Source organism: Buteo buteo, chromosome 8, assembly GCF_964188355.1.
Source record: "Buteo buteo chromosome 8, bButBut1.hap1.1, whole genome shotgun sequence".
Lineage (NCBI taxonomy): Eukaryota > Metazoa > Chordata > Aves > Accipitriformes > Accipitridae > Buteo > Buteo buteo.
Genome location: NC_134178.1, coordinates 6,538,654 through 6,551,702, shown reverse-complemented (window position 1 = coordinate 6,551,702; position 13,049 = coordinate 6,538,654). Strand labels below are relative to the sequence as shown.

The window sequence follows — 13,049 nt, the reverse complement described above, 5'->3', positions numbered from 1 at the left end:
CTAAATGTTTGTGAGCCTTTAGAAAGGATGAGTCACTCACTTGTATGTCAGTACTAAAGGTTCAGCTGAGTCAATGAAAATATGTTTGAAAAAATATGTTTGAAAGCAGTGCTACCTCAAATGCACTATGAGTTTGTCTTTGATTTGGCTACCAAAATGTATTTGTTCGTGAGGATGACTTCTCACTGGCAAAGACTGAGTACATCATTTCACTACTTATTTCTTTTCTGTATGATACCCCTCTTCCCTTTCAGCATTCCTTTGGGGTTTTTTTGTTAAAATAGGGGTCAGAAATGTTAATGAAAGCCAAAAAAATATGAGTCAGTGGGAGTAGAAGCATGACAAGAAATGCCAGAACTTTTGCCTTTCACTCTTCCTTCACAAAATCAAATCAAGCAAACTGGATGACTTGCTACAATGACTTAGGTCTACCCAGTTGTCCAAGTTAGGGTACTTTCTCTGAGACACGTCAAATTGTTGTGTTGATCCTGATAACAGTAGACATCTTCCTTACATCAGAAAGGTGTCTGAAGCAGTAAGAACTGAAAGTTTAAGCTGCAGAAGTAGGAACATTAGCTTTAATGGTCAGAATTCCCCATGTCAATGCTGACAAAGCCAGTTCTCGGGTAATTCAGCTGGCAGTTCACTGATGCTTTGTGGCTCTAAGGGGAGACCTAACTTCACTGTGGACTGAGAAGATCCAACCTCCTCGGTGGCTTATCACAAACTAGCCCATTCTTCAGTGCTTTGGGAAAGCTGACTTCCCAGGGGAAATCAAAATCCGTTGCAGTGTGCAGTGCCACCACTTTGCAAACCAAGAAATGGTGCTGCCTCGTATGTGAGCCATTGTGCAGAGTCAAACTGAGTTTCGTTCTAAAGCTTTTGTCCAAATTATGTATCTCATTTGCTTCTTTCACAACTTGATCACTGAAGAACTGATCTAGATTAAGTCTCTTATTTATATGGGATTTGTAATACAAGTAATAGCAACGCTTCATAATTAGGGAGTTTGGTTTTTTGTTTTCTAATTGATAAAAATTACTGTGGTTTCATCTTGTTTAAGTACAGTTGCATCTCTTTAGAAGCTTGACTATTTGTCTGTTACAATTAAAGACAGTAGTGGAGTTTTGTCTGATTTATTCTCAAAGATGAGACCACGTACCTGAAGGGCTTCCAAAGTAAAATGTTTGAAATTTGGCTTATCATTTATACACCTCAGATTTTCTTTGCAGCCAGGATTTAAGCTCTAAACTGATGAAAAATGTGTTGCTAAAGCCTGTCCCTCAATAAAGAGAGAATCCACACTCACTCAGAAAGGACATCTTCGTACGTGAGGAAACGCAGTACCTGCAGTATTCTGTACCTCATTGTGTAAATATTAAACTGTTCTCTAAGATTCAGAATGTCAGTAAGCCAGAAGACAAAAATTTCAGAATCTTTCTCTGCTGTCCAAGATTTTGCACTAATGCTTGTGATTTTAATCAAGACTGAAGATACTCCCTTTTTTCTGTTTTCTAATAACCACATATGGAAAAATAAATTACTTGAATAACAAATGTTCATGGAAACAGTCTGCTGTGGAACTGATGCTCCCTTAAATGAGAATTTTAGCCAAATTTGTTGCCTTTGGCATCTGCTACATACAGTTTGTGCTTCTCCACTGGAAGGTGGGCTGGCTCTTCCTTTTAAAAACCCTGCATTTTCATCTTTGCAGCTCAAACTGTTTAAAAATGCTGTTATAAAACTCTGCCCACTATAAACTCAAAAATGCCTACACACTGTAAATTAAAAAAACACAAGTATTCTGGAACATATAAATATAATTAACATTTCATCTTTTATTGAAAGTTACATCTGAGATAATACTATAAAAAAAATTAGTTGTTAATTTATGGTATTTTTCTCCCTTATATGTTTCTTTGTGGAAGTGGGAAGCATAATTATATGCACACTTGCAAAAAAAGAAGCTCATTGCAGTCTGTTACTAGATTGCATGAAGCTAGCTGCCTTGTCAAAAGAAGCGCCCCTGTCCTTGACTCTGAATTCATGATTCGTTCTTCAAACCTTGGAGGAACTTGCTGAGTGTATGTCCATACCCACTTCCAGACGGTTTCTTTTGATCCCGTTGCCTGTCATCCAGTCCTTAATGACCTTGCACAGCAATATACTGCAAAATAGGAAATGGTTCAGTGACATTAGCTGGCTAGATTAAACTGGTGAAAAAAAGATAGCTGCCAGATTTATTTTGTGTATCCCTGTAAGCTTCATATTGTTTAAAAGAAAAGCAGTAGATGCCAACATTATACATCCACTGCTTACCAAATAGAAACTTTGTGTAATAATTACTGGGCAAATTAGCATAGATGTATTTAGTGAGCATCAGCTTAATATTTTTTGAAACTGGTTAGTTTTTGTCTAAGCTTTGACAGTTTTCTCACCCCCGCCTTTTTTTTTTTTTTTTACACCTAGAAGTGTTTTTTAATGCACAAGTTAAGCTGTTGAATGGTTGTGTTACTAAGTCGAATTCCTGCTCAGGTTGCTAGTAGAACTGAAAATCTATCGCAGAACACTTCAAAATCCTAAGTAACAGGAGTATGAATTATCTGGGTGGTCAGTGTAGCTTTCATTGTTCAAGCGAAGAGTGGAATAATCCTTAAATCTTTGTTCTCATCGTCTGTGAGCCACTTTGGTAATTTTTTGACCTGATCTGTATCTCAGATAAAGCTGTGCTGAAATTGAAATAGAGGTAACCTTTCATTAAAAAATACTTTTCCATTGATCCTGTCACAGAGGCAATAACCTGTCTTGTTTCAGATTTTAAAGGGGACATACATACTTATGTGTGAAATACATGCACCATATATGAAATAATAAGGTTTTGTTTATTTCTTTGTTAACAGATGTTACTAATATGTAATATTAATATTATTAATATGTAATATTTAATTAATGATTACATTAAACCCTTCCACATTCAGGTGGGGGAATCCAGAGGTGGCTATACCATCTCTCTCAGCTTAGAACTGGCCCATCAAATTTTGCCTAAAAAATTGTTCATGCTTTGATTTGCATGTTTATGGTCTGCACACAGTGAGCAATATCAATTGTTTATAAGATATTTTCCTCTATGGGAATAGTTAACCTTTTAAAAAAGAATATGAAAATTACTGAAATTATATATTTTCATTTTAGCTATTGACATTATGGATTATATACCTTTTTGAAATATTACCTATTTTAGTGCTATTAAAAAACTACTGTTGAAATAATTATATTTTTCCTGCTCTAATTGGAGAGTGTATCAGTAGGTTTTATTTTGTTGTTCCAAACAGATCTTCAGTTTTTTAATACTATCATGCTATTACAATTAATATCTGCTCTTAATCCAGTTTCATTCTTATGAAAAATATAATATACTGAATCTGGAAAAAATAATCTGATTAGTGATGTGATTAATTTCAAAATCTCATTTTCAAATGGCATTAATAGATAAGACAGGATGTCTGATTTAAGTGAATTCAAGTTGTATTGGATAAACCTCATAAGGAAATTTTATATGAAAATAGGATAGATAATAGCTATTTTGGCTTTGGCTTTTAGACTGCCATGTGTCTAATTAATAAATAATGGTTTCCCTTTGCTTTCAGAGCAGAGAAAATAATTCAGCTTCATGAATTTCAGTGATCCCAAGGATGGGAAGCATTTCAACATAACTTTAGGAAGTTCTGTTACGCATGATGAAACTTCCAATATTTTAATTATCATATAATTAATCTTACAGTAGCATTCAACAAAGGAAAGGTAAATTAGAAGACTCTACAAAGAAAATATTTTTGCCTATTGGGTTTCAGAAGGCCTTATATACTAGCTTCGGAAGAGTATGATAAAGTGTACTGAAGAGATAATAGAGATTATCTGTAGAGCCTATACAATAATTGGAGACCATGGTGAGACTGCTCTTCGCTTGTTTATTAGCTCTCCTACTTCTTTGACATCAGAAATTTCTGCACCTCTCTGTCCTTGTGTAAGTGCTAGATGAGGGTAAACCAAAGATGAGGTATGAGTTACTCTGACAAACTTACTTGCTTATTCTTTGATTTACATTTAATTTAGAGACACATTTCTGAGAGCTAAGAAAACCAGTGATAGCTATACTAACATAATTCTGTCTGTCAATATGTCTGTATTTCTGTTCTGGGTATGTATGGCCCCTGCAGAGAGATTTTCTGATTTCTTTTAAAATGGAAATAACAAGGTATTCTTCAGAAACTTAGGGGGGGGTGAGTAGCCTTCTCTGTAATGACACTAGAAAAGTAGAGTGGCTCCTTCTGCTGAGGGGAAAACACCCTTTTACAAGAATTGAACAGAAGTGCCAGGAGGGTCTAATGTCATTACCTGAACATCAGGGTCTTGACACGAAACCAGCTTCTACTCTGGGAGTATGTATCTTGTGCCACCAACAGGAGCCGCCTTCAGACAATTGGTAAGACCTGTCCCTAGAGCCCTCTTAAAGGGTACAGTTGGGTGTTCTGGGCCTGCCGCAGGCATTGTGATAGCTACCATGTTAAAATGCACGGTGATAGTTGGTTCGTGGCCTGTGAGAAGAGTGTGGCATCTTCAGAGAAGGGTTTTACACCTTCCTCTCAGTTGGTCAGTAGTAGTAATTTTTAAATAGCGGCATCCATCAGTTACTCCTCTGTGTAATTCCTTGAGAGCTGAAGTTAGACTGCAAAAAAAGGTGTCTACCACAAAGGCTGGAGCTCTGACAGTAGAGAGGCAAACTGCTTGTGCAGCGTTTGACTTCCAGCTGGCCGGCGTAGAGTTTCACCTGCAGCAGAATAGGTGCCTCCGTGTTCTAGCAGGAGAAGAGGATGAAAGGAGAAAGGGTGGCTTGTGTGGCTCAAGTTATTGCTCAGTGCTCCCCATGAGTCAGTAAAGCTATGGCCCAGTTAAACTGTGTCTGGTACATCTTTCTTCCCTCATGACTGGGACAATATCTTTTGCTGCTGTAATAGTAATCCAGCATCAATGAAAGAAAATGTCAGTCACTTTCATGCAACTTCCCAGCGGAACTGAATAAACTGTAAACGAGGATGTTAGGGAGAGAAATTCAACCTTTAATATATTTAGCAGAGCAAGAGCAAGTATTAATAATCCCTCTTTTATTAAAACTGACTTAAAAGATCTGTTGAGATTAGCTCAATGACTGTTCTTTATTGTTTCACAGAGTGAGGCGTCAAATATTTTGACTGCAAGAAAAGGCTGATTCTTTAGTCTTACTAAGAGTAACATCTGTAAGCCAACCAAGTTCTTATTTCTTCCCTACTGATGTCTGTTCAGCAAAATTTACAGATTTACAAACCAAACTTGAGGCAATTACTTCAAAAAGTTATGTGAAGACTTATGGCTTATGTCTTTCTGCCTTTCTGAATTGTATCTTGTCTTTTCATTTTTTTCAGTAATCAGTCAGTAGCCTGAGGTCCCGGCCAAACTGCAGGGCACCTCTGGCTCTTTGTTCCACAGCCCAGCACGCTGGGGGCACAGCTGGACCTCACTGCAGCTCCCTTCCAGGCTCTGTGCCCTCCTGGAGGGACAGGTCTAGCCCCAAGCTAAGGTCTCAGTGATTTACCTGTTGCGGGAGTCTGAAGGACTTCTGTGTCCACTAGGTTTATTGTAAGCTGATTTTTCCTATTTATGCCTAATATAACCTTAAATCTTCTGTCTAGTGCCATGCCTAACCTTGAATTCTCTGTCTTTACAGTGCCTTTTTTCTTTTAATTTATTCTGTCTCTCTCCATCTGTTGATAGTTTCGGTTGCTAGATTTCCCAGATGAACTGATAATAATAAGCCAATAAAACTGTAAAATGCATGAGAAATAGCATCCAACTTGTCTTACTGTAATAATCTTCTTACAGTCTAGTCTGCCCTCAAATGAAAAGTGTAATCTAAATACATACTTGCCTGCAAAGGAAAATGAAAAGTCTGAGATCTCTTCCTCAGCCAAGTTTTTACCCTCTGTAATTTTTCTGAAAAATTAGGGAAAAGTATCTATCATATAGCCTTTTTATAAAACAGAAAAAATAAATGCATGTTAAAGAACCTCAAATAGTAGCTGTGTTACAGTCTTCTGTTATCATGTATTTTGCTGGACTTGTTATTATGGACTCATTGCTTGAAATTTAGAGTGTTTATGAATCTCAGGAAATAGAAATACATTTCTAGCCTTTGTGCTTGTGGGAGAAAAATTAAGTTATGACTTGTTCTTAATCCTGTGCCCCTCCTTTCATTTCCTCTCCCTTCCCAACTCCTTCCCCTTCATATTTCCTTTCCCTTCACTCTGTTTTCCCTTAGTATAGGATTTGCCTGTGCTAATTTATTCTAAAACATAATGACTGCTGGCAGTTTTATGCTAATCAGAATTTTTTGGAGGTTTGACTCATAATTATTGAGCACTGGGCAATAGGAGGGTCAACGTTCATGAATGGATGTCTTTGTACCTTCTCTGGACAAGATATTCTTCAACTATTTGGTGTTCTTGCCTGTATCACTTTCACAATGACTAGCTTGCATGTAGCTCTGAACAGAGAGCTTTTCATGGAATACCGGCTTTTCATGTAACACTTCCCCCAATATTAACTTCTTCCATAATGTATCTGAAGAATGAGCTGATAAAATAGTTTACTTGTTTGATAAAATTTATTTGTTAAATTTACATAGAGAGAACGAGTTCTAATATAGAGTGTTTGAAAAGAAGAACACAGGAATGACAATGAAAGTACACAGTAGTGAGATGAATAGGATGGAGCTTGACATTCTAAGATTTCTAAATATATTCACACAAAAAAGTTTGCTACTACATTTATCTATCAACACTTACTTTCAGTCTGTTTCCTAAATTTTTCCTTTCATTTCCATCTGCTTTTGTCTTTTTAGGTGGCATTCTTTGGCATAAAATTGGTTCAGTTGCTGTCTGAGCTTGGAAAATAACAATAATACACTTTAGATATTATTTCAGTCTAATACTGAGAGCATTCTAGAATATCTACATGCATGTACATATATATGTACATGCAATTGAGTTAGTGGATGGAATACTTTAAGTATGCTTTACTCCCTTGTAACACCTTGGTAAGACTCTTCTGCAAGTTCCCATGTTTTCCTGAGATGTTAATTGTACATTACCCTGTAATTCTAAGACTAAGGCTTGTGTAGTTGACCATGGTAGTGTAGGAGGTTTTCTCCATACAAATGTATTTTGTGAATTATTTTCCTCAGTCCTTATTTAAGTTGGAGGGTTAATTTTATCCATGGTAAAACAGGAATCTTGTCTTCCCTTCTGTATCACATTTTTTTGCAGTGATTTTCTTTTAAAATAAATCCTTTGGATTTCTTTCAGGTCTTACGTTATGTAAAGACCAGCAGTTGCAGCCAACAGCCATATCAGCTAGACCAAGAAAATTGTCTTGTGTTTTGACCTTTATTTAACACAAAGACAGTAGGTTAAAATAATACTGCCATATACTTAAATCCCTAGAGTCTTTCTAGTCATGAAGATTCTAACAAATTTCTGTCTTAGATTTTTCTTCTGTTGGTCCTACTTCTAGAAAGTAATTTCTGTTTCTCCCCCCCCCCCCCCCAATTTCAGTTTTACAGTTATTCCCTCTTTTTCTTTATTCCGTGTATTTTTTCTCATTGGGCTTTTCAACCCTGCCTCCAATCCCCCAAATCTCTCCATTAATTGTTGGTCTCCCTGAAATAAGCAAGTAAGGAAGAAAGAGATGATAATTACTTTGCTGATCTACTTGACTAATGTTATAAATAGCTTATATATTGATTAAGATCATACAATTTTCTCTAGTTTCATATTGCTGCCAGTCAAACTACCGGTTGGGAAATTAGTACCATACTGATGAAAAGTTGCATTGTGCTTCACGTTCAGCATCTGCAGTCCTTCCTCTGTCCTGTACTCTCTCTCATTTCCCCCATCTCTTCCATCATTGTGGGTTTTACTAAGAACTGTCAGCCAACAATCCAGCATGCAGCTGCTTTGGGCATTTTTTTAAATTAGGTTTTGGATAAGTTGTGATATAGGGAGAGTAACAAATCAACATGCATACAAAGGGCACAGGAGATTCTTCTGAACATTTTCATTCCTCTGTAGGTAAAGGGCAGTGGCTGTAGGTCACAACCTAAAAAAAGTTTTAAACAAGGTTATTTTCAACAAGAATTTATAATAAAGGACTAGGCATTTGTTTTGGCAAGCCATTGACTGGTCACACTTGTTTTTTCATTGTTTTCAAAACTTCATACAACTTAAGAGACACTTTTCAATGACACAATGAATTTATTTGATGCATCTTTGAGCCCTTTGTTTCTGAAGACTTACTGCAAAGTCGATCCAGTGAAGACATTCAGTCTATTTGAGAAAGAAGACTTAATTACCCTGTTGCCAGAAAAATAGCAACCTTCTTCAGGTTAAGGATGATCTGTGTGGCAGTAGTATAGGGTGTCTTAAGGTATTTTTATTTGCTGATTAATGGAAGGTATATTTCCGAGACCCTAAAAAATCAATGGGAAATTTTGTTTTAAAGTTTACTTGTAATACATTTGTAATTAATATGTTCTGCTGGGGATGCTACCATGCTGTGTCTTTATTTTCTTTCTGAAAAGTTTACCACACCCCCACGCGCCCCCATATTATTCTGTCAAGCAGAATTTTCGGCTGTCCTAGATGGATTTCAACCTAAACTTTATGAATAGCTTAAATGCTGCAAAAAGGAAGAAAGTCAGACACACAGGCAGTTATGACGGCTAGTTCTATTTTTCCCTTATGATACAAAGCAATATAATTATATTCTATTATCAAAATGTCATTGTGCTCATATTCCCAGAGTGATTCAGTAACTTTATGGGAACAACTCTTTCATAGTGTTACAGAAGGGCCTGTTGATCACTTCAACTTTCTAAAGAATGTTAAAATGTTCCCTCAGAAGTGCATAGGTCTTGTGCTTCCCCTCTGCAAAAATGACTTTTGTTCTGCAAGATTAGGAAACAAAATAAAGTCTCTCTGATATAGTCATATGTTTTAATTTTAAATTTGTGCTGTATGGAGTAAATAATAGACAACTTCAGGAATACCGTGTGTGACTTGACTTGCATAATGGCACATGATGATTCATACCACAATTTAAAACATTTTATCAAAACTATTTCTTATATTAAATGCAAGGCAGGAAATAGAGTTGCTGAGTAGTCTTAGTTAAACAGATAATTCAAGAGGTTGAGCAGGGTGACTAAATCATATGTGAATCTGTTCAGTACTGGTTTTCAGATATTTTAGGTAGTCAAGTGGCAGCACATGTGTTAACTAGAAATTAGCTTAGTTGGAATGGGTTGTGCAGGGTGTGAAAACTTGCTAGAAAAAGGATTCCCACTGCTGTAGAAAATTTTTGATGTTTCAGATTTGTTTGCTCTGTGAAACAGAAACAAGACTTTACCAAAAAATGCAGGGATTGAAAGAAGCTTTTGCCTCAGAATAGCAGTTGAGAGAAAGAAAGAGGGAAGGAGTCATGCCAGAGCAGCCGATAGCACTAAAGTTTGTGCTGTACACATAAATATTTATTGATTGTGGAAAAAATGAGTCTAGCACTAGAAACTTTCCTTAATTCTGTCCTCTGTTTAAGAAAACTTCCGAAGGAATTGATACTTTCTGACAAAATACGTTTTTCATAAAATTCCTAGCTAGTTCTAATGAGTGTTGCAATGAGTACCAGAACAACACTGCTGACAGGAAAGCAAATGTTTTCTGTCTAATATGGATTCCCAGTTCTATATTGCTCTGTGGTAAAAGTGGAAGATATGTGATGTAGGTCAGCATGGTGTCAATTCTAGCAAATTAAAATACAGATGCTTCCTCTCAAATCAATCAAAGCATCTGTGAAACTTTACAAATTAGAAATAATGTGGACATGTGAATCTACTTGACACTGCACAAAATAATCACTTTTTTATTGTGGTTCTCAATAGCTTTCATACATACAAAAATATGTCAAAATTTATAGGTACATATAAAAGTTGCACAGTGACTAAACTATACAAAATTATATTTCTATATTTTTAAAATTTAATGCATTAGTCAAAGCATCAGATCAGAAACATGGCTTGAATTTTAGAAGGAAATTAATCTTTTACCATTGTCACATGAGGGAAAATCCCAAGTATTTCCTTTCGGTTTTTGCTGATGCTATGTACAAAATTGTGGTTTAGGCACTTACATTAATGAGGCCATGATTCAGTATGATTCCAAGTATGTCCTATGAACATAGATATGTTTCTTAGATCCTCACTAGAATAAGCCTGAAACTTTTCTCTCTCTGTGTAATTCCAAGTTTGTTTCTGCCACGTGAAAGTGCCTACTAGGCACTTAAACTTGGTATCTCTTTCTGGGTGTTTGGTGGATTTGTTTGTGTTTTTTTTTTTCATCTGGCAAATTATTTTTCCTATTTTTCTCCTGAATTGCACCTTAATTGCCAAGTTCAGTTTGCGTTCTAGCTTCATTAGTATTTAATTCTGGCTTATTTGTTTGCATTAATGGTATGTGCACAAATTGCAAATTATTGGATCTGCAGCACTTTATCACAGATGATATCAATAGTGTAATTTTAAGAGGGAATAAAGGCTCTACTTTCCATACCATAAGAAAAATATTTGAAATAAGGTAGGCACCAATCTCTCTTATGCCATAGAACCCTATTAAAACCAGATGTAAAAGAATCCTATCAGTTTAGCTGTAAGATATTTTCTTCCTTTACTTTGCGTCATACCTTTCATATTTAATATTTAATATTTAATTAGCAGTGTATTTACACAGGTGGAATATACCACTTTGCAAGACAGTGGCTTTTACAGCTTTCTGGTCTTTTTTTAGCAAATGGATTCTTCTTTTTTTTGGTGTTGGAACTAACTAAAGCCATTGTTTCATTTCAGTTTGGAAGACGTTACATTGAAGATCTTTTTAATGATTTTCGAGATGGACGAAGACTTCTGGAGCTCCTGGAATGCCTTACAGGCCAAAAACTTGTATGTGTATATTAACATGTTAACTACATATTGAAGTCTTGATGTTGTGATAATTGTGGTAGGTGGTGTTCATTAATTTCTGCCATTGATGAGGTCCTGTGGAAACTATTTTTTAGGCGTCTGAATATTTTTTACTTTCATTTGAAATTGAGGAAACATTGTGACTGAGAACTATATTAGACAGTAATCCTTTGCTAGGCATATATTTGAAATGAAAATATTCTAGTTTATTGTATGCACTTATTAAGGAAGTGTGGCAAAGAGAACTAAGACTGAGGCAGGGTTCATTTAGATTTTAGCTGGAATTCAGAAATTATTCATCACTAGGTATTTGTGCCAAAAACAAGGAACAGAATTTAATGTGTAGAATGAGAATGTTTTGCTAATAAATTTCATACATACAGTCCATATATTGGAGTTGTACATGTCTGAAAAGAGAGAACAACTTGCTGTTATTAACCTGGAAATTCTGAAGTGACACATCACATGTATTTTTGAATATCCCTCTTGTGTTCCTGCTTGGACTTTGTGAGCTTGGGATTTTTCTCTGAAACTTTCTCACAAGAGAGTAGTGAAGCAGGCTGGGAGTTTGAGAATCAAAATTCAGAGACAATATATTTGTAAATAAATATTAAAGGAACCAGTGCTTCTCTGTTTGGTTGTCACAGTAATGTCCCTAAATTGTGCCATGGAGAAGATAACTAATCATAATAAAAAAAATCTGGAATTATCTGATTTTATATACATTTCAATGATTCATTCACTGAAAAATGTCAAGATATCAGATTATCTTCCAGCTGTGGATCCACTTTGTTTCACAATTGCCTTTATTTCATATCGGAAAGCTGCATATGAACGATGTATGGTAATATTCTCACTGTTGTTGTCATAAACTTACAAAATAGAAAACTGCAGGTGTAATATAAGATTTGAGTTATATAGAGTGTATTCTAGTTTCTGATTTTGGGCAGTCAAATTTGTTTTATTTTCTTTGTAGGCAAAAGAAAAGGGCTCCACAAGAGTTCATGCTCTGAACAATGTCAACAAAGCACTGCAGGTTTTGCAGAGAAATAATGTAAGTAATCAGCCGTACAGGGTCAGAACATCCTATAGATAGCACACTTAATGCTTTCTAAGTGTTGGATCAAACTCTGGCCTATAGGATACAATTGGTGGAGTCAAGGCAGTTTTATTGATGTGACTTGGATACTTTGTCGTTCAGCATCAGGATGGAATGTATTTCATAGAGTTTAAAATCCTCTGCCAGCAAATGTTTGAGTAATATATCTATAATGGATGCTATCTGAAGACAGATCAACATGCACAATTTTATGGTAATACATGGTATTTAAAATACATTTTAAAAGGTTAATTACAAGAAGTCATCCGTAGCTGGTTAGAAGGTGCTACCTATCAAAATATCTGCTCACAAGCACTGACAATCATGAAGTCTGAAAAACTCAGGCTTTTCCTGCATGAAATCTTTTTGGTAAATTTTCATTGGTGTCTGTTCCTTATGGTTCATAACCTGAAGGGAATGAATCATATCAAAACCACTTTCCATTCTACTTTGTCAAGATTGACTTTTCAAACCAGTATCCTGTGCATCATTTTTGAGTAAATAGTCTCATAATGTCTTCCTTATGCAAGCATTCTAATGGACCCATAACTTTAGCAGACATTTTCAGTGGCCAACTAATTATATCATATCTCCTTCTCAAGAATAAATGCAAATAAACTATAGCATTCGCTTAAACTTAACAGTAAGATGTGATGGAACAGTGATAATGTATTCTGTGCCACATATTATATTGGATTTCTTGATAGCTGCAGTAGGTCACTAAACATGCTTGAGTTCAGCTGCTGAATAAAGTTATCGATTATCTAAGGTAATGCTTATCCATCTGAAGATTTGTGCATAAATGAAAGTGACCTTATAAGACTGGCATAAAGACCTCCAGCTTGATTT

At 35.7% G+C, this 13,049-nt stretch overlaps 1 protein-coding gene across 10 annotated transcripts in view; it reads left to right on the top strand.

Annotated features, from left to right (window-relative positions):
* Positions 1-13,049, top strand: part of DMD (dystrophin) — a 1,298,312-nt gene that overhangs the window by 382,810 nt on the left and 902,453 nt on the right. For all 10 annotated transcript variants that reach the window (XM_075033523.1, XM_075033524.1, XM_075033521.1 and 7 more), the window contains exons 3-4: positions 10,988-11,080; positions 12,078-12,155. In XM_075033523.1, coding sequence (XP_074889624.1) covers positions 10,988-11,080; positions 12,078-12,155 — 171 coding nt within the window. The remainder of the gene's footprint in view (positions 1-10,987; positions 11,081-12,077; positions 12,156-13,049) is intronic.